Source organism: Formica exsecta, unplaced genomic scaffold (genome assembly GCF_003651465.1).
Source record: "Formica exsecta isolate Colony F162 unplaced genomic scaffold, ASM365146v1 scaffold2, whole genome shotgun sequence".
NCBI classification, from domain to species: domain Eukaryota; kingdom Metazoa; phylum Arthropoda; class Insecta; order Hymenoptera; family Formicidae; genus Formica; species Formica exsecta.
In genome coordinates this window covers 5,135,164-5,155,617 of record NW_021849297.1, presented here as the reverse complement: position 1 = coordinate 5,155,617, position 20,454 = coordinate 5,135,164, and the positions used below count along the sequence as shown (strand labels likewise).

The window sequence follows — 20,454 nt, the reverse complement described above, 5'->3', positions numbered from 1 at the left end:
TATATATATTGTTATATTTGGAAAATGATGTTTGCGCAAAGCATCGAATCTAATCAACGAATCTAGCTCGAATCTAGCTAGAATCTATTCGCTGAAATATTGCTCACTTTTGAATACATATGTGAAATAACGTCAAATACAACCATTCGTGCCTAATATATTTTAAAGAATGTGTCAACATATACACAGTTTCGTTCGCGATACAGATCGAAGTATATATAAGTGTTAGGTTAATTTCATATTTGATATACCGATAGCAGAGGTGATTAAAATTATTCCTGATAATAACCATACATTTGACGTGACAACGATCAATTTTAAGTTTTATAAAAGCAAAGTTATTCTGATAGAAAACAAACAGTGCAAACGAAATAAAGAATTTAATCGATGCAAAATGCAAGCAGAAGTAAACGATATACTGGAAAAGTCGTTGCAAAAAGCTAGGGAACATGACAGAACTGGAAATGTTGGAAGAGCTTATGCGTATTACACTATTGTTGCGGAGCTATGTCCTGCAAAGAGATCAGAAATTGAAGAAACATTCACAGATGTACTATGTAAGACGCAGTGTTTAACATTCTTCTTATATAATTATAATAATAATGATAAATATATAAATATATATTTAATTTTCAGGTGAATGGGGGATACAATTAGCGGAAGATAACAGATTTTCAGATGTTGTACGCTGTTATAAACATTCCTTGGATATTTATCCAAATAATCCTCGTATGCTGAATAATTTTGCAGCACACTTGTTACGGTAATTTCAATTTTATGGTGTATTAATGCTAATTGTTCTCTCTATTGTTTTTATAATAAATTGTTAAAATTACTTTTTTGACTAATCTCTAAAAAATACATTATATTATTAATATAATTAGTAACATTACATTGATTTAACATTGTTTATATATATTGTTAAAGAAATAACAATCCTATAAGGGCGACAGAATATTTAAAAAGAGCTTTGAAAGTTGATCCTAACTTTCTACCAGCAGAACGAAATTTACAAAATGCATATAGTATGGCAGTGGACAGGTGGCACTTTACGATGCTTAATGACAAGTGGAGAAATAATGCTTTTGAGAGAGCTATATGTAAGAGAATCAATCAAGGATATGATACAGTGTTGGATGTAGGAACTGGTACAGGTCTTTTGAGTTTATATGCAAAAACTGCAGGAGCTACAAAGGTGTATGCATGCGAATGTTCTGAAATAATGACATTAATTGCAAAAGAAGTATTCGAATCTAACAACGCAACCGATATAAAATTAATACCAAAACTATCATTTGATCTTAAAATACCTTTGGACATTTCAGAAAGGTTTGTGTATGCAACAATATATATCATATATCATTTTGATATTTTGTGTTGATTTAATTATTGTAGTAAATATGTGTGCATTGATTAATATTAAAAATATATAATTCTAGAGTAAAATTAATAGTGACTGAAACATTTGATGCTGGCTTATTTGGAGAGCTTGTAGTACCATCTATGATTAACGTACACATGAACATTTTAGATATGAATGGTATGGTAATACCTATGGGTGCCACCGTTTACACAGCAGCTATTGAGTGTGAACACATTAGATACAGATCATCGGTAGTTTTTGATAGAATAAAAGATAGTACTTTAAATTTTAACAAAGTTTCTATATTATCAGACGATGAATATTATGATACAGAAAATCTGGAAAAAGTTCAAATTAATTATGTCACAGAGCCACAAATTCTCTTTAATGTAAATTTTAACAATTTGTTACAATTGCAAGAATTCTACAAAGATGGAATAAAACAAATGTTACAAGTGAAATGTAGATATGATGGTATCATAGATGGTCTAGTTGCTTGGTTTAAGTTACATCTGGATGAGGAAATCACATTGGATTCCTCGGATGGAAAGTCTTGTTGGCAACTTGCTGTTTTTCCGGCAATACCTGTTGTATGCCACGAAGGCGATATCTTGACGATAAAAGCAGAAACATCGAAGAGTAAACTAAAATGTTCTTATAGCACAGGCAATGCGCAATCCAGCGAGGATTGTAAATTTTTATATCGTTTGGCAAAAGAAGTCATTGTCTTTTTAAATGACTTTAATTATGTCAAATTGCTCACAGAGGTTGCTAGATATCAAGAGAATAAAAAGATAAAATATATTTTGGATACTTCGCCTTTTCCAATTTACGGGTTAACGTTATTAAAAGAATGTAAAGATAGTGAAATTTTATATTACAAAACTGACAACGAAATTCTTCGTTTTCTGATTGAACAAATAGCCCGAGATAGCGGGCTTCGAGGAAAAGTGCATATGATATCAAATTATGATGAAATTCCATGCTCCTTAGACTCTGTATTTGTTCATAATTTTGACATTAAAGGCGAATTGAAAGACGATCAGGATAGTTGTTATGGAATTTTCAGGTACTATACTTATATTGTATATAAAATTTATACATAATTTTTTTATACATGCTTTTTATTTAATTATATTTATATTGTATATAAGTATTACTATACTTATATTGTGTATAACATTTATATATAATTTTTTAATACAGTTTTTTTTTATTTAATTGTATGTACTAAAGATCTATTATATCATTTATCTCCTTTGTTATAGGCACTTGCTTAAACCAAATGGTGTATTATTGCCAGAAAAAATTTTTCTTATGGGACAATTAGTGTACTCAGAAGATTTACCAAACATGGTTTATGTGCAAGATGTGAACCTTCAGAAATCATCCAATACTTCTATTTGTATTGATGATGATTTGAAAGTATGATAATATTTTAATATAATTTTAAATTATATGTTTGTGTATGTGTATAACATAACATGCGTTCAATACAAGAGAATATCAGAAAGAGAGAGATTATTAAAAACAAGATTACAGAATTTATTTGTAAAATTGCAATAAAATAAATATATTTTTCTTTTCAGAGTTCAGATAATGAAGACAATCCACATTCGCGGAATAATACAGCCAATAAAGTAAATAAAAGTACAAACTATATAGTCGCAGAACACATTAATAAATATAAGGTAAATCATTTAAAATTTTATTCTAGATTAAAACTTACTTACAAAGTTACTTAATTTTTATTAATTATGTTTATTCTATTGCAGATCAATCAAATATTTGATTTGAATTCGAGTTTATATTCATGTGAGATCATGTCTGAGGCACAAACACTGATAGAAATGAATGGAACGGAGACTACTGAGGCAGTCGTGAATTTTGGGCAAATGAATAGCACAAAAAGGAAAACTTTACCAAATGCCTTAATATGCTGGTACAAGGTTCAGCTCAGTTCACAACATATACATGATACAAAGAAGAATGACTCTTTTATGAATCATACCGCAATCGTTTTTGAAGATGAACTAAGAAACATTATTTTGAAAGATAAAGAAATAAAAATTAAAGTCCACCAGATGAAAGGTTTAGTAAAAATTACAGTATTAAATTTGTAAAAAATATACAAAAAAGAATAAACTATTTTATAATTTTGTACAATTTCTTACAAAATACGATTTTTATAAAATAATTTTTGTTTTTAATACATTTTAAACCATCTTTTTTACACTTTTTTTGCAAAATATATTAATATACGTGTATATTGTGATAAAACTTACAATATATATTCATATATTGTAATCTACATTAAAAGAAACTATTAAAATAATATAGCTGTATGATGTACTGTACAAAATAAAACTATTTTTGTCAAGTTGAAATAGAAAAAGAAATGTTTAAGAAGTATGTAAATACATGATTCCTCATAAGAATCCTTATAAGAAAGGCTGACCACTTTGTTAGGAAGAGTCATACATATTCATCATATATATCTCATGAACTGTCCTATAAATCTTCTTGACAATTCATAGTCAACAAAGCTTAAACACTATCAGATAATTAGATAAGTTTAACAAATTTGTTCCCTCAAACAATGATGAAGATGACTCTTTACTTTATAAAGAGCCAAGAGAGAAATCTTTAGAAGAATTTAACATTAAATATATATAAAAATGTAATGACACCTTTGGATATATATTATATATTAGATTATACATTGATCCATTTCAGGCTACTTTCATGTTTAGATTTTTAATATTCTAAACCAAAACTTTTAGAAAACATTATCGATTATCTTTTCCTGTTTCAGCCTATTAAAAATTAGCAGGCGTTTAAATGCATAATCAATGCATTAATGCTGCAATTTATAATTTACTAGAATTGCGACTAGTTAATATTTTACATACAAATGGCGCAACATTTTTAGGATCATTATTGTGACAATCATGATTTCCCTCTATATTAATTACTTTAAGTATGGTTTTAGAATTCAGTGTTTTCTCTATTGATGTAATCACATCTTCATATTTACTTATAAAGCCCTTTGATGGAACAAAGACATATATTGGAATTGAAAGCCTACAATTAAATTCGTGTGCTTGGTCCATACTTATAAACATAAAAGGATTTTTTTTTAATCTTATATCTCTGTTATATTTATATTTTCCATTTACTTCTGTAACTGCACGCTCAAACAATGCATCAGCTGCTTCTGTATTCAGAGCTGCAAACCTCAAAGTTTTAAAAGCATATAGTACTTCTTCTCTAGTATAAAATATTGGTTCTATATTATTACTTGCTTTTATTGAAAGTGCAGATGCATTCTCCAAATATGGTACAAATTTATTAAATTCATTATTACCTCTGATCAATCCATCAAAACTAATTATTTTCTTGATTCTATGAGGGTGGAAGACACTAAAAATTAAACCTATTTGTGCACCCAAGCTATGCCCTATGTAAATACATGTTTTCCATTGTAACGCTTCTAGGATGAAATGTATTGCATGCGCATAATCCATACAGTCTAGCATTACCCAAGATGGAAAGTGTGACGACCATCCGTGGCCGGGTAAATCTACACATACATAGTAAAAAAAACCTATTGGTAAATACTTCATTAATCTATTATACGATCCTGCATTATCTAGATGACCATGCACCAGTAAGACACGTTCTCCTGTGGAAGGGCCATATGTTCTGGCAGCAACATAACCCCAAGGTACGGTAAGTTTTATTTCCTTACATTCTATTTCTGCCATTTTTGCTGATTACTTTCACAATATATAACTTGTTGAACAATGTGCAGCAACTTCATTCACTGAAATTAGACATTTAAAAAAGATTATGTTACCACTGCTAATATATAATTTTTTTTTTCAGATATATAGAAATATTTCGTTATTTAAAATATAATATTCACATGTTAATTTTTGATGTATTTTTATTTTTGTTTTAATCAGTTATAAGAATTAAATTTAAATTATTGTATTATATATCAAGCAAAATATTAGCCAAATTTTCCAAAAGATAATTTTTTTTTATAAAACACTTTTTTTGTGACTTAGAATATCAATTTTAGATGATAAAATCACACACCACACAATGTAAGATTTGAATTTATGTAATACATATTTTCACAAGTAATATATGCAACATATGTATTATATGTGTTGTTGATAGATTAATATTTTTCTTAATAATCTGTATGATATTGCATAAAAATAGTGCGTTATATAAATATAATAATAGCATCCATTTTATTTTGTTTCAATATTGATTGACAATATATCAATTTTTTATTTTTGTAGTAAATATAATTTCAAAAAACATTACGAAGATTTTTATTTATGCTTAATATCTTAGAATACTTTGCCATACATGTCGTTTGAATTATATGTTAAAATTTTCTTATTTGTACAGGTATTTCTAGGAAATTATTTCCTTACTATATATAATTTTGTGTAAGAATATTTTTTTCAAAAAGTAATTTCTAAAAGACTAAAAAAATTTTAATTAGTAAGATAGAGGACAATCTTTCCAAAAATACAATATATATAAATAAAATTGGATCTGTTCCTCATTTTAAGTCACTCTTTCTTACATTTAAAAGATAACTAATATTCATTCTTCTGAATGAAGAAAATCAATAAACGAGAAAATATGATTGAAATAGAACATATATACCTTCTCTATATTTACAATCCAATTTGTATCTTATATCACAAAAGTATAAAAGAATTCTTCTATAAGGTATGAATTTCAATTGTCAAATACGACATACCTGAACTGTCGATTTCGACTGACATAAGATCTGTCCTTTATATATCTCCTTCCATGTGGAGAGAAAAAGACAAATTTTGAACTAATGCAGCCAGTTCAGCTATAAAAAATAGACTCTGTGCAGAAAAAATGTATGTCATATTTGCAATTCAAAATTCCCTCTCTTCGGTACATTTCATATTCATTAGCATTTACATTTAGTTTTTACATTTATCGATCATCTCCTACTTTAGCACTCCTATTTTGTTGTTCGAAAAAGTTATCTTTAAAAAACTGAAGGTCATACTGTAAATATATTGGTCAACGTGCATGATTATCAGTTTTTCTAATAGAAATTTTAAATGTTTCTTTTTTCTGATGTGAGGTGCAATTCTAATGCTAAGATCCATAAAAGAAAGAGAAAAGGAAGAAACAGGAAAGTCTAACAATGTTTTTAAAATAGTATTATTTGTTAACCTAATACTTGTTGGCCTTATGAACGAATGACTTCTGTAAATTAGTGATGTAAATTTATTCCATAGATAAAAAGCAAATATCATGAAATCAAGCCAAATACTGTAGATAATAATACGTCCAACTTCGATTAAAAACAGGCAATACAGCGCACTAGCGCTACCACGCGGCCTGAGTTGTTAGTATTTTTTTAGTAGAGGAGAACGCTTGTCTCGTAGTTAAGTGGTTCGTGATTATATTAATGAAAGCTGATCGTTTGCATCGTGTGGAATCTGGAAATGTTAACGAAAGTACATCAAATGTTAAAACAAAATTAATATCAAATTGTAATATTAAGGAAAATATGTGTATATGTAACGATTGTTATAAAATATTTTTAGACAAATATTTTAACGTTTTATTAAAAGCCTATGTTAATAAAATTAATGATAGTAAGAAGAAAAGGTTAATTATGACAAAAAATGTTAAATTAAAGAAAATATCTCACAATTATATACGTATTTTTATTTATCATTTACATTGTTACCCAGCCAGTAACACTCTATCAAGCAAGAGTTTATCACCTCAGATTAATAGATGGCGCTGTTTCAGTGGTTGCCTTGCAAGACAAAGGATTTTTCAAGAGTTGGACGTATTATTATCTACAGTATTTGATCAAGCAGACAAACAAATCATATTAGAATAGGTTTCAAATAGCGTTTTCGAATGAACGGGTTAATCCAACCCGGATCAATTAATCACTATATTTTACTATGAATTCAAGTCTTTTATTGGCAGAGACGATGCAATGACGTCATTAATCGCTCTCAAAGCATTTAAACCTGCTACATTCGGCTGTGTTCCGATTTCCCACCCGAGTGCACCTGATATTATAGTATATGTCACGTATACTATAATATCGGGTGCACTCTGGTGGGGAATCGGAACACAGCATTCGAAAACGCTAAAAACTTATCCTAGTATAATTTTCTCTCCGAGAAAAATTTTACTTGATGATCGGTCTGGAACCAATCAGAAACGCTCAAAAATTGATTAAATTGCAATTATATAGTAATATTTCAATTTTGTCCCTCTCTCTTATACGCGCGTATAAATTATTAATAATTTGTAAACAAATAAAAAAGATCAATCATTGATCGTTTCGCGAGCACCACGCAGGCACGAATGAGAAAGAGAAGCAATGAGCGCGTTCAACAGAGAAAACCGCTCAGTAGCAACCGAACGTGATTGGCTCTTTCTTTTAGAACCAACAAATCAACGTCGAGTGTTAACAAGACGATAATTGAGCGCTTTCTCTGCTGAACGCGACTAATGCCAATATTTTCTCTCCTTTTTTATCTGATCTCGCTATCAAAGCATATGGCGGTATGGAAGCTGGATGACTCAGCTCTATGCGATCTAGTCTTATTCTATATCTATGGTTAAATGTGTAGTTGTCAAATTCACTTCCGTTGCGGCCTTCATCGGGTTCGGACGTGTTTTGGCGCGTTGCGTTTGTCCTTTGTTTGGACCTTATTTTTTGGACTTCCTCCTCTTCCAGAGGACTTTTGCTTTTATTTTTCAAACCCATAAGAAACAATGGTGTATGGGCGACTAATGCCCAACCAGCCATAAAGAAAGAAGAAGAAGTTGTCAAATTCAATTGCTTTGTATTATTATCGTTTTATCAGATAACGAATAATCACATAATATAAAGTGCATATAAGCAAATAAAAGCGAAATTTTCGAAAGTTAACTTCATTCACATAGGATATTCCAGGATCATGAAGATTTTCTTTAACAAATAGATTTTAAAATATTTATTTTTAGGGAGTATTAAGTCAAACACATCAGAATTATTTAATATTTTAGAATTACAGAATTAAATTATATAAATATATGTAACAGAATTTTATATTTCAGTTGAGTTTTATCTTAACATTTACATTTCAGTCAATTCTGCCCTATTTCATTTCACCTAAACTAATTAATTGTATTGAACTCACAGTTAATACAAATTTGCAGATCAAATTCATAGCTATATTGGGTTGTAGTTAAAATGAAAATAATAGCAGAGATATTCTGTATGTGTATGCATGTGTATAATTGAATATTTATTAAGAAAAAGCTAGAAATATATATGGTTAATAAAAATCAATATGTAAATACTAATTATAAAAACATTATCATGAATGCAAGTGAAAAAATCTCTATGGGATTTGTACAATATTAATACAATATTGGATTTGTATGATTTTTAATGAGAATAATGTTTATCCAATTACAACACATCCCATTTTTAAATCTATTTCAACATTTTTACATATAAAATCTGCAATTAAAAATAAATGTAACTATATATAGATCCCCTTAATTCTGAAATAGCTTTTGTATGTGTATGTTGTATGTGTATATCTCTTTCTATAAATTAGAATTCTTTTCTTGCATTGTTTATTACACATTTGTCATATGAGTTTATCAATGTGTTTAAAGTGGGAAAACAAATGAAAAATTGCATGACATTTTTATACTGCACATATATCATTAGAATAAAAGATCCCAGAATAGAGCAATAGCTCAGTCTCGTAAGATTTAAGATAGAGGGGAATCTACACTGTGGAACAAGACTTCATCCTTATCGGTACATATTATATCAGATATCAGAGTATATAATCCGAGTTACTTAATACTGAACACTATTTTAAGAGATACAAGTGGAACCATAATATCTAAACGCTTTAGCCGACGGGAATTTTTTCTTTATCTACGACGAATATCGTCTATGTCGACTAGTCGCATTTTTGCCTCTATTAGAACTGGTGCTCGCGCCATTGTGAGTGGCTGGTGTGTGGCTGTTAGATATGGCATTTGTGACAACTTTGTCGTTTTCATCGACACTCCTGTTGCTCCTTGTGGCTGTATCAGCACAGCTTTTTGTAAATTCAAATTTCGTATTCGACGATATCGTTGTGTCACGTATGCACTTTCTTATCTCATGCCCAATGGCAGCTCCCAATGGTGGAGGTACCGCGTTACCAACCTGTCGATGCTTATCGAGTATCGTACCATAGAAACGAAATGAATCTGGAAATCCTTGGGATCTCGCGCACTCTCTAACGCTCACAACTCGATTTTGCGCTGGATGCAAAACGCGACCCTGGAAATCAATATTATAATATTTGAGAGATCCACCTGACTTTGTTGAATTAAAATTATAATGGAGAAATTACGCAAAATGCAGAAGTGTGTGTTGTCAATTTGTGTACATTTTAATAAGCTTATAGAAATCGTGCAGTAATGTTAATTGCCTCAAATTACTATTTTAAAATATATTGCGCAAAATCGCGTTATATAATAGTATATTTTTTTTATTGATAGTGTTATAATTTTTTTTATTATTGTATATATTCTGATTAAATTATATATCATTTTCATTTATTTGTATTATTTTCATCGGCCTACCTGTTTACCCATCGGTTCTGGATTGGTGATAGTTGTACTGAAAAATCCATCCCATTCAAGTCTTCCATATAAACCCGACCAATGATTATGTCGGTTCCCGGTATGCGGCAAACACCATGGAATTAAAGTATTAAATTGTCTATCGGTAGGATCACATACTCGACCACTACTGCAACTGCATACTCCGCGCAATGCACCTGTTGAACTTTTTCCAGCTCTCTTATCATGATGCATGTATTCCCTAGAAAAAAAAAGATTAAAATATTAATTTAAATATAATAATATAATTATACGCTGTAATTAATTGACCAAATTTTAATTATGATGAATTTTTACTATGATTAAAGAAATTCACCAACATAATTTATATCATAAATTTAGAATTTAGCAAAAAAAAAAAGATATGATAGACTTTATACATACAATTTCTTGGAGAAGGTACCATCGCTCAATCGCACTGCGATATTTGGTAAATCACGCCAATCAGAACCAGTTGCAGTTGGAATATGAGACATTCGTGCCTCCACAAGCGAAGTCATTTCTTTACATATATGATCTCGCAATATCGGCTGGTATTGCTTACCTCTCATCTGAAATGAATGAAATCAAGTGAATTCTAACAATCGTTTTCAAAAATGTATCAAAATGCTTTTTCTTAAGATAGTTACCTTTCTCTGGAAATGTGATAACGGTTCACTACCATAAGACATCTCCTCTTTGCTCCAACCGTTTTTAATATCCGGTAAATCACACATAGCATCCTTTACAGTGATCGTTCTAAACGGGGCGGAGTCCGTCCAAACACAATTAGAGAGATACTAAAAAACACATATCATCATTTCATTATCAGAAGAAAATATTATATAATACAAAAATAATTTCGATATATATTTATCATACATCTGTTGCAATGTGCAATTATTTATATATTTTGGCTTGATTGCACTAATTTATTATGTGTGTGTGTGAACTAATTACAGAAACGATATCATATAGCAAAATAAATACCATTACAGATATATCGTAAATAGAAAACAGATATAAATATGAAGAAATACCTTCTTGTTATCTACTACTACATGTACTGAGCAACATCGTTTATTAAACACGTGCATTGGTTCTGGATATTTTGGAAGTATCTCTCCAGGGGCAGCGGCTAAAATTATCATCCTAAAAAAAATTGATGAATTAGAGTGAATGAAAAAAAAAATCTCACGTTACCAAGTAATATTGTAAATAAAGAAAAAGGAACAAACCTTCTTCTCGTTTGCGGTATCCCGTAATTACCAGCTTGAAGAATACCGAATGTACATTGATAACCCATACGAACGAGGCACCTTAAAGTCAATTTTAGCACCATATATCTTTTAAAAAACACAAAATTTCGCACATTTTCCATCACAAAAAATTTCGGTCGATAATAGTCACAATAAGATAAACACGAAACGACGAGAGAACTTTTAAATAATGAGTACTGTCGCAAGTTAAAGCGATTCATGCCACTGAAACCCTGACAGGGTGGTCCACCGCACAAGATTTCAACTTCTCCTTTCTGAGGAAGTTTTTGACCATTGTCATCTGTAGAATCGCACTAAAAAAAAAAAGTAATGTTTTATTAATTTTTCAGAAAGAATAATCACAATATAATCTCTATTTCTCTCTTTTTTTTTTATATAAGCTTTTTTATAATTTACAAAAAAATAAAAAAATATAATATTTTTTATGTTACATTATGCAAGAATTAGACTGTAATGTAAAACAAAACTTACATTCATCACTTTTTGCAACAGTGTGTTGCAATCATCTGAGAATACTATAGTCTTTGGATTATTTAAACGATATGCATATGCCGCGGGTTCTTCTTTTTCAATTGCCCATAAATTTTCGGCTATTCCTGCTTGATGCAATCCTTCGGATAATCCTATTAAATGTGCAAAGATAGTTATAATTTGAATTATAATATTTAAATATATATGTATAGAGCTTCTAATGAGAATGTATATATATGGTTAAATAAAATATATTTACCTCCACAACCAGCAAAAAGGTCTAATGTCCTTAACTTTCTTGTCACAACAGGATGATGTACAGGTTTGTCAATAACTGGCTTATTTTCAGTCTCCCCTACCTTCTTTGCTTTTGATTTACCCTTCCCTTTTCCTTTTCCAGGTTTACCTATGTTAATAATATTATAGGGTGGCTCATCAAAGGTTTTTTCTTTAACATTATATGCTTCAGTAAAATAAAATCTGTTTGGACCACCCATAAACCATTCTTCAACAGATTCACTCAGATTTTCAGAATATGCTAGATAACATTTACCAGCAACTTCAGAGAACTTTACGCTGCATACTATAATAACAGACAAAGCACGAAGATTCATTATTTTGAAAAAATATAAAACTTATGAAATATAGATGTGTAGAATTAATTTTATATTTCTAATAGTATAATATCATATTATAAAATTTCAATACACCAACTATTAGTCGATAATATTAGAAATATGGAATTTAAATTGACAAAGAATTGACAAAAAGATCTTCTTAAATGATCATAACTTACTCTCGTCACTCCAATAAACCATGTTGAGATCTACTTGCTCCATTAATGTTACATCTCGATGAGTATTCTCCGGTCTGTACATTTTGTTTACTTTAATATAAATGTCTGAAGGCGATACTATTAAATCAGTTGTACTGGCATAAATTGCATTTATATAACCAATGTGGAAAGGTTCGGGTGTATCAACATTTGAGAATTTTGCTTTTTCCGAGACTTTTCTATAAAACTCTGGATACATATCTTCATCTACAATTTCCCTCTTTGGTTTCTCAGCTTCTTGAAACATCTGTTTATACTTAAATTTAAAAGCACTTGGGTACAAAAACACTGCACTGCCAACTCTATATTCTTCATCTTTATATCTCACTACTCCATAAATCACTTCCTTAATGCTCTTTTCTTCTATACGCTCAAAAACCTAAGTAGACAAAAACGAGACTTCTTAAACAATTTTTGTAATTTAAATTTTCGGGACATTTAGAATACAACTTTTTATTAAACATTTTTTACCTTAGGTGTATTATATTGTTCTAATGCCCTTAGCCTTGCGCAAGCAGGACAAAATCGATGACTATTTTCTTTTCGCAGGCATTCCGGATCCGGTAACGGACTCTCAAATCGAGCAGTTTCAGGAGTATATTTCATCTGATAAAAAAATGTTTTACCATCTATATCTTTTATTTCATCATCTATATCCATATTACCTGTAATATAAAATTGCATATAATTATGTATAAATACAGAAATAAAATACTGGAAAAATTAAATTAATAAATAATTTCGATTATCTGACATTCTTACCTAATTCAGACCAATTATCAGGCATTTTCTTGTGAACAACGCTTGCTTTCGAACTAACAGATGTAAATGGTACATCGTCGCAATCATCACTTAGAAATAATTCTATAGGATCTGAAGTTTCACCAAGTATGGTATCAGTACCTCTACGAAGCCAATTTGCATGAAATTGTTTTACTCCATTTTTATTTTCCCACATAAACATGATTTTATAAATATGTAAAGGAATTGCCGGATTTCTTGGTTCTACCAAAACATAATCGTTTATTTGAATTCTTTCATTTCCAACTATGACTGATTTATAATATGTCTTTTGCCCATCAACAATTTTATCTTCTTCTTCCCATACTATGTCTTTTTTAAGTTCTTTAAAATCCTTTTTTGGTTTCTCTTCCACTTTTTGATCTTCTACTAGACTTTCATATTGCTCTTCATTTTCTGGATCAGAATCATCTGCTTCCTACATATATAGAAATGTACTTAATTAAATGTTATGATGAAAAAATATAAAAGAAATATAAAAAAATTAATTGAATCCATTTTTAAATATATATTATACCACTTTAGTAACAAGTGACTAATATAACATACAAACTTAAATTTTGATTCATACCTGGATTGCCATATTTGGACATCTTCTCTTGATACATGCTTGCTTACTTCTTCCACTGCCTCCAAATTTTGTCATATCTTTACAAGAAGTACAAATACCACAGTCAGGTTGTTGACAGTTTTCGCAAACACCACATCGTTGTCTTTTAGGTCCCTAGCATAAAGAAAAAAATATTTCTTAACTTTATTTTATAATTAATAATCATAAAAATGATATACATGCTATATACATACTATCGATATTTTATCCTCATGTTTAGCAAGTTGATCAGCAAAAATATTTTCAAATGTGTTGCTAACTAATTTTGTTGTTGTAGCCTTTGTCCATGCAGGCTTCTTAACTTTTTGCTCGCGCCTCGTCCGACGAATTGCTGCTTTTTTACCTAATGTAACACCAGCGAGATTTGCGAGAGATCGCATACAAGGAGTCGTAATGAGAAGACTATCTTCAGCATTGGCAGAATCATCGAATGATGAAACTTGATCGCAAATAAATTGTGCGTGACGCAACAATGCGTCTTCTGTGAACTTTGTCATACCTTTAGGAGGTACCACAGTCTGCAATAATGCAAGAATGATACAATATCTGTATTGAAAAAATGAATTAAAATGTTAAAATATGAGATAATAAACTTACTTGAAGTTTGTTTAGTAAGTCTTCATAGGTTGGGCTAATTTCATCTAGCAAAAATTCTATAACTAATTTGCTCATATATATCTTCTCTTTAACAGCGTCCATGTACGGTGCGTAAGCTTCAGATGGTTCCATCAAAATATATTCCGCAAATGCAGTATTAAAACCTATCAATGCCAATTCTCCTCCATCAAATCCAGAAACATACCATTCATTTATTGGCCCCATATCTTTTGTCGGTACACCTCCTTCGGGAGAAGGATCTTCTTCATAAATAGCTTTCATGTATCCAGAAAAATACAACATTACATTTTTCTCTATGAGTCCAGTGTCAAAGGCACACAAATGCCCATTCTTATCATAAACACTAAAAAGAATAATCTTTCCATCAGTCATATAATATAAAAAGATGTTTTATATATATACGTACTTATTATATATATAAAATGAATGAAAATACATAAAACTTACCTAAAATAAGTTAATTTATTTTGTGGTCTCTCATCGCTTTCATGTATAAAAGATTCATCTCCTGTAAATAAACACAGCTTAGGATCCGTTAAAGCTATTTGTTCTTCCATTGCACCATTTGGATGTCCCTGATACAATTTTGTTTCATCATCCAACTTCTGTTTACAATAATCGCATCGTTCAATTATATTAAGGGTTCTCTTAACTTGAGATTTTAATTGAGATATTTCTTCGTTGTTGTCCATTTTCATTTTTTTCTCGACGTTTTCTTCTTGATCTTGGTTTATTTGTGGATTGTGATTTTCCTTATTAAATTCTACTGTACCATTTTTATCAGTTTCTTTTATTTCATGTTGCCGATCAGGCACTTTTGTCTCATGGTTTGCTTCATTGTTTAGCTTTTTCCTTTTCGTTGATTGTATGACAAGTAAATCCAATACAGATGGAGTTGCTTTAGTCGTCGAATTACTTGCTGCAATTGGTTCTTCTATATCAACAAATTTTCTGCTACGAGACATTCTCCTACTGCTGGAACCTGGTTCGCCTTCTGGCACAGTAGGTGGCATGATTCTAAGTTCATGAAAAATATTTATATTATTATCATCCCTCCCCTATTATCAATCTCTAAATAATTTAGAAAATATTATAGACCATGATTTCAGTTAATAAATGATTTGTTGTGCATAAATTATATATATAAGTAGTAATTATATTTTAAAAAATATGAGATATGAATATGTATTATTTGCAAATATTTATTCAGAATAGATGTACATATAAAAATATAGATCTGAATATTGCAAATAAAACTCGATTAAATAATGTTTCTTCTTCCTTTTTTTTAAGTTAATATATTATTATTATATGCCTATTAGTGTGTTATACATACTATATATTGGCAAACAGCAATATCAATATATATACTTTGTAATATTAGAAACACATTATTTATTTGCTTTCTGCGTTACATATAAAAATAAAAATATTTACAGAGCTGCAACTATTCCTCGCATATGGCATCAATTTACTCGCTATATTATTACACTCGGTAGCGACGAAAAAAAGAAATGCGAAACAAGTGATGAATTGCGTGGCCAGCTGTCAGCTTGTATATCAACGGTTGAGAAAAGTCTTAAGGGCGCTTACCTCGTGGATGACGTTGCGATCGATGAAACGCCGTCCAGTTTTACAGATTACGAGAGAACGTGGGTTATGTTGCGCGTGATATTTATCGATCTAGAACGAGATTTCATTGAGCGTCAGTTCGGCGGCAAAGCGTGTGTGTACTATGAACCGCGTGTCTCGCTTCATGCACGCATGCACGCACGCATATATATACACAGATCATTAATAGAGGCAAATAACGCCGTCGATATTACAAGCCTCGTGCAATAAAGAGTGAGATGGACGCGCGATGAACGATGAAAATTTCTCACTTTTCACAGAATTGCGCGTATATACGCATTCGTTTCTTACCGTGTTACGTACTTCTATAACCGTGCATTACACGCCGTGGCGCTCTATTCTGTTCCATTCCCGCCAATGTTCCCAGATAGAAAGGGATTATTCTCCTACCACATCTCCCACTACACGCGACTGTTGATAGGTTAATACGCGGACCGGGTTTTTCGCGCATGCGCGGCAAGCGCGGTATCAATAAAGTACCTAGCATACGCAAAAAGCGGTACCGCGTGCGCTAAAACTTTTCTAAAAATTTTTTATTTCTTTAACTTTATATTTTTATACTAGCTTGTTTTGCTACGTTAGATAATCCATATTATTTAAATAGAAATTATAATTATTATTATTTATAACAATATATTTACATAATCTTATCTAACAATAAGACTTTTATTTGCTTAACCTCTTCTGATTGTCTGCGACCCCGCCAAAATTCTTGCGACCAATTATCCACTGGGCGCGTTCAAGAAACACAACTGTTGAGCATCGTCTTGTCAATACTCGACGTTGATTTGTTGGTTCTAGAAGTAAGAACCAATCACGTTCGATTGCTACTCAACGGTTGTGTCTCCTGAACGCACCCAATATAAGCCGCTGTTTCAAGTTTCATTGGTATGTATATATCGCCGCACATGCGCGAAAAACCCGGCCGCGTACTAACATTATATATATGGGTCTGTTCTTTATAGCTGAATTGGCTGCACTAGTTCAGAGTTTATCCTTTCGCGCGCATTCAGAAACGTGCACACCTCACAAACTTGCATACAATCGATTATGTGCGTAACTGTTTTTTTTTGTAACACATACCACTCATAAATTTTACAATGCATATATAAATTTTCTATTTTTATTTTACTATTTGTGTGTCTCGGTGATATTTGAAATATATTAAATATATTATATATAGCCCAACAAAGAATTTTTCACGCGGCTATTAACAATTTATAAATTTCAAATAAGTAATTAAATTCTTAAAAAATGACTTAATAAATGTGACTGTATTATTATTTGTGTTATTGTATGTGTGTATGTGTGTGTGATATTATAATCTCGTGAAATAATCATTCAATTTAATTTAATATTGATATTGACGCGGTCACACCAACGAGATACTGTTATCAATCAATTCAATTTGACTTGATATATTCACATAAAACAATATAAACAATAAACAATGAAGTTACATTGTAAAATTGAAATTCACGATAGAACATTGTCGTTGCATAGAAAATCGCAACGTTCTATATTAGCATATGCTAAAGATTCAGTTAAAGATAACAATGTATGTTTCTATTTGTGGACACGGCTGAACAAGCAAGGGACTAAGTATAAGGTAATATGTGACACAGAGATTCCTTATTTAATCATAAATCGTCTATTAGATTTCTTTCAAAATTATACGAGATAGATTAGCAGGAATATTTTATAATTGTTTGCACAATCTTAGAACTGTGCAGTTCTCTTTATTCTTGAAGACATATATGATAGATAAAACAATATCTTTTTACAACTTTTTCAGATTACTAACAACATAAGAAAAGTATTCAAGAAATTTATTACCGATGGTAAAGCTACAATAAGTTTGATAGAACCCTGTCATGATCTAATCATTCAGAGTGATGCTATTCAGTTGAAAAGCTTTCTTAATATACTGAAACATATAACAGACGGGCATTGCAAAGATATAAATAAATATGTTCTTAAATCTAATACAACTTTTAGTTCAAGTGAATTCTATTCATTGCAAAAAGTTGTGGTGAAGAAAAAATCTGAATATCCAATTTTACAAGGATTCCCACGAATGACAGAACAACTTGTTTTGAGTGGATTGGATAGAAAATCCTTTGATCGACAAATTCTGACATTGCAGAGTTTAAGATTTTTAGATTTATCAAACAATAAAATTTCTTTCTTACCAAAGGAGTTGGGTACTTTGCCTCATCTTCAAGCTCTAAATCTGTCATGTAATAACCTTGGAAAATCAGTTCGATCTAAATGGGCATGGCTAGAGCAAACTGCACTTAGAAACAATTTAGATTTTCTAAATATTAGTAATAATTTAGTAAGTTGTATTATTATAGTATCATAAGATTAATTGATAAAACCAATTTTATATTTATGAAAGATTTACTTTTCATTACTATTATTAATAATTTATTATTTATAGTTAACTGAATTACCAGTACAAATTGGATGGCTAAAAGCTTTAAGAGAGTTGAAAATTCGTGACAATATGTTAAAACAATTACCACAAAATATTGGAACTTTGAATAAATTGCAATTGTTGGATGTGGCAAAAAACAATTTAATGTTCTTACCAGGAACAATCCAACATTTGCGATTATGCTCTTTAGATATTTCAGATAATTTATTTTCAATGATTGTAGATCATAATATCGTATTTGATAAGAGCACTTTCATAGGACTGCCAAGTCTTATTGAATCTTCAGCTAGAAATGTGTTAAAATCCAGGTTTTCATTATTTTTACTTTTTTCTATTTGTAATATATGTATATAATTGGACGCTCGAAATATATAATACTTGAATAATAATTTTTATATTTTTTCAGGATAACTTATGATGCAAGTTTAATACCATATACATTAGTCCAATATTTAGACGAAGCAAAATATTGCTTTTCCTGTAAAAATGCCTGTTTTGATCGTTATTCAAGAATTTTTACGCACTTTTATTCATCTAAATTTAGTATTCATATAAAAAATACATTAAATCAACCTTTCAAATTTGAATGTTACTTTTGTTCAATGACATGTCATAACTATCTTAAGATATATTGAATAGAAATACTCTCTTTCTCTCTCTTTCTACAATAGAATTTTAGGTGACAATTTCTAATACATATAACTTTATAATTCTATAAATTGTATATTATAATTGTCGATTTGTAAACTCATTTGTATGTATATAGTCAAATTTATATTCAAATATAATATTATTGATGGTTTGATACTAATATTGCTATTTATTACAAAACTGGATATGATTAAAAATAATGTTATATAATAATTTAAGGCAGCTAACTTTTACATATCTTTTTGTATAAAGTAAAATGTCGGTTATTTTTTGCAGTAATGTTAGCATAGTCTAAAGTTTGTTTTTTGATAAAAATATAGAATTATTTTAATATATATCAAAAATAATCATCTTTTACAACTTCTGAAATCATTAAAAGTATAGAACAAGTGTTTAAGAAACTTATTACTGATGGCAAAGCTATAATGTGATAGAACTTGTCACAATATAGCGTCAATATGAACCCAACAAATGTGCTTTTATCAAATTCTTTGCTTTCAATTTCTATATTTTTAAAATTTAAATCTTAAAAAATAAATTTATATTTGTAATAATATTATAATAACATGTATAAATGTATTATAATACATTCATATAATACATTTCATATAAAAATTTCTTTGCTTATAAAATATCTGTAAGTATTAATATGATAATTGAATATAAAGCGGTAACAGCTTCTGTTTATATTACTGATCGATTTTATTAACACTATATTTTTTATATATTTATATAGATTTATTTAGAAAAATTACAGTAACCATCTCTTGTTAACAATAAGTATATACAGTATCATCTCATACCATGTATAACAACATAATGACTTGTGAGAAAGTTGCTATATTATATCCTTTTCTGGAAGTATGTATGAACATTTTCTTTAGAAACTATATGGCTTTAATATTTATTGTCATAAAAGGAAACGTTAGAGTTTTTTACCAAGTCCCATCTTTATAATCTTGTTATATCTCAAAAAGGCACTAGAATATCATTAAAACTATAAAACGTGTGTAATATATGTATAATAAAGTTTGCAGTTCTTATAACATAATC

At 29.8% G+C, this 20,454-nt stretch overlaps 4 protein-coding genes across 11 annotated transcripts in view; 2 read left to right on the top strand and 2 right to left on the bottom strand.

The window, feature by feature from the left end:
- Nucleotides 1-3,752, top strand: part of LOC115234311 (protein arginine N-methyltransferase 9-like) — a 3,801-nt gene extending 49 nt beyond the window's left edge. The window contains exons 1-8 of one of the 3 annotated variants that reach the window (XM_029805297.1): nucleotides 7-262; nucleotides 351-557; nucleotides 637-763; nucleotides 928-1,329; nucleotides 1,440-2,432; nucleotides 2,632-2,788; nucleotides 2,953-3,054; nucleotides 3,139-3,532. In XM_029805297.1, coding sequence (XP_029661157.1) covers nucleotides 395-557; nucleotides 637-763; nucleotides 928-1,329; nucleotides 1,440-2,432; nucleotides 2,632-2,788; nucleotides 2,953-3,054; nucleotides 3,139-3,486 — 2,292 coding nt within the window. In that variant the 5' untranslated portion in view covers nucleotides 7-262; nucleotides 351-394 and the 3' untranslated portion in view covers nucleotides 3,487-3,532. Of the gene's footprint in view, nucleotides 1-6; nucleotides 558-636; nucleotides 764-927; nucleotides 1,330-1,439; nucleotides 2,433-2,631; nucleotides 2,789-2,952; nucleotides 3,055-3,138 lie in introns of those variants that run through there. The other 2 variants (XM_029805298.1, XM_029805296.1) reach the window with 2 other exon arrangements.
- On the bottom strand, nucleotides 3,057-7,264 carry LOC115234312 (serine hydrolase-like protein). 5 transcript variants are annotated; one of them, XM_029805302.1, is made up of 3 exons: nucleotides 7,168-7,264; nucleotides 6,608-6,876; nucleotides 3,057-5,189 (listed from the first exon to the last, which is right to left on the bottom strand). In XM_029805302.1, exon 3 carries the CDS (start codon nucleotides 5,128-5,130, stop codon nucleotides 4,234-4,236), a length of 897 nt encoding a protein of 298 aa, XP_029661162.1. In that variant the 5' UTR covers nucleotides 5,131-5,189; nucleotides 6,608-6,876; nucleotides 7,168-7,264; the 3' UTR covers nucleotides 3,057-4,233. The 5 variants fall into 5 exon arrangements, with proteins under 5 accessions (XP_029661162.1, XP_029661161.1, XP_029661160.1 ...); XM_029805301.1 differs by lacking the exon at nucleotides 7,168-7,264 and having other exon boundaries at nucleotides 6,608-7,021; XM_029805300.1 differs by lacking the exons at nucleotides 6,608-6,876; nucleotides 7,168-7,264 and adding an exon at nucleotides 6,056-6,601.
- A 974-nt stretch (nucleotides 7,265-8,238) lies between these two features.
- On the bottom strand, nucleotides 8,239-16,726 carry LOC115234364 (DNA (cytosine-5)-methyltransferase PliMCI-like). 2 transcript variants are annotated; one of them, XM_029805395.1, is made up of 17 exons: nucleotides 16,602-16,726; nucleotides 16,272-16,361; nucleotides 15,126-15,695; nucleotides 14,658-15,021; nucleotides 14,255-14,578; nucleotides 14,022-14,174; nucleotides 13,412-13,868; nucleotides 13,121-13,314; nucleotides 12,611-13,028; nucleotides 12,074-12,397; nucleotides 11,815-11,966; nucleotides 11,302-11,636; nucleotides 11,104-11,215; nucleotides 10,714-10,863; nucleotides 10,469-10,635; nucleotides 10,046-10,286; nucleotides 8,239-9,740 (listed from the first exon to the last, which is right to left on the bottom strand). In XM_029805395.1, exons 3-17 carry the CDS (start codon nucleotides 15,689-15,691, stop codon nucleotides 9,348-9,350), a joined length of 4,350 nt encoding a protein of 1,449 aa, XP_029661255.1. In that variant the 5' UTR covers nucleotides 15,692-15,695; nucleotides 16,272-16,361; nucleotides 16,602-16,726; the 3' UTR covers nucleotides 8,239-9,347. The 2 variants fall into 2 exon arrangements, with proteins under 2 accessions (XP_029661255.1, XP_029661256.1); XM_029805396.1 differs by having other exon boundaries at nucleotides 16,614-16,703.
- Nucleotides 16,727-17,538: 812 nt separating this feature from the next.
- On the top strand, nucleotides 17,539-20,452 carry LOC115234472 (leucine-rich repeat protein 1). The gene is made up of 4 exons (XM_029805572.1): nucleotides 17,539-17,919; nucleotides 18,106-18,648; nucleotides 18,754-19,058; nucleotides 19,157-20,452. Exons 1-4 carry the CDS (start codon nucleotides 17,761-17,763, stop codon nucleotides 19,383-19,385), a joined length of 1,236 nt encoding a protein of 411 aa, XP_029661432.1. The 5' UTR covers nucleotides 17,539-17,760; the 3' UTR covers nucleotides 19,386-20,452.
- The last annotated feature ends 2 nt before the right edge of the window (nucleotides 20,453-20,454 follow it).

Excerpts from the sequence above, each read along its gene's own strand:
- LOC115234312 (XM_029805302.1), bottom strand. The coding sequence starts at position 5,130 with ATGGCAGAAATAGAATGTAAGGAAATAAAACTTACCGTACCTTGGGGT.
- LOC115234364 (XM_029805395.1), bottom strand. The coding sequence starts at position 15,691 with ATGCCACCTACTGTGCCAGAAGGCGAACCAGGTTCCAGCAGTAGGAGA. Across the intron at positions 15,022-15,125 it reads AATAAATTAACTTATTTTAG|TGTTTATGATAAGAATGGGC; the intron begins GTAAGTTTTATG and ends TATTCTTTTTAG. Across the intron at positions 9,741-10,045 it reads CAGAACCGATGGGTAAACAG|GGTCGCGTTTTGCATCCAGC; the intron begins GTAGGCCGATGA and ends ATTGATTTCCAG.
- LOC115234472 (XM_029805572.1), top strand. The coding sequence starts at position 17,761 with ATGAAGTTACATTGTAAAATTGAAATTCACGATAGAACATTGTCGTTG. Across the intron at positions 18,649-18,753 it reads TAAATATTAGTAATAATTTA|TTAACTGAATTACCAGTACA; the intron begins GTAAGTTGTATT and ends TATTATTTATAG. Across the intron at positions 19,059-19,156 it reads AGAAATGTGTTAAAATCCAG|GATAACTTATGATGCAAGTT; the intron begins GTTTTCATTATT and ends ATATTTTTTCAG.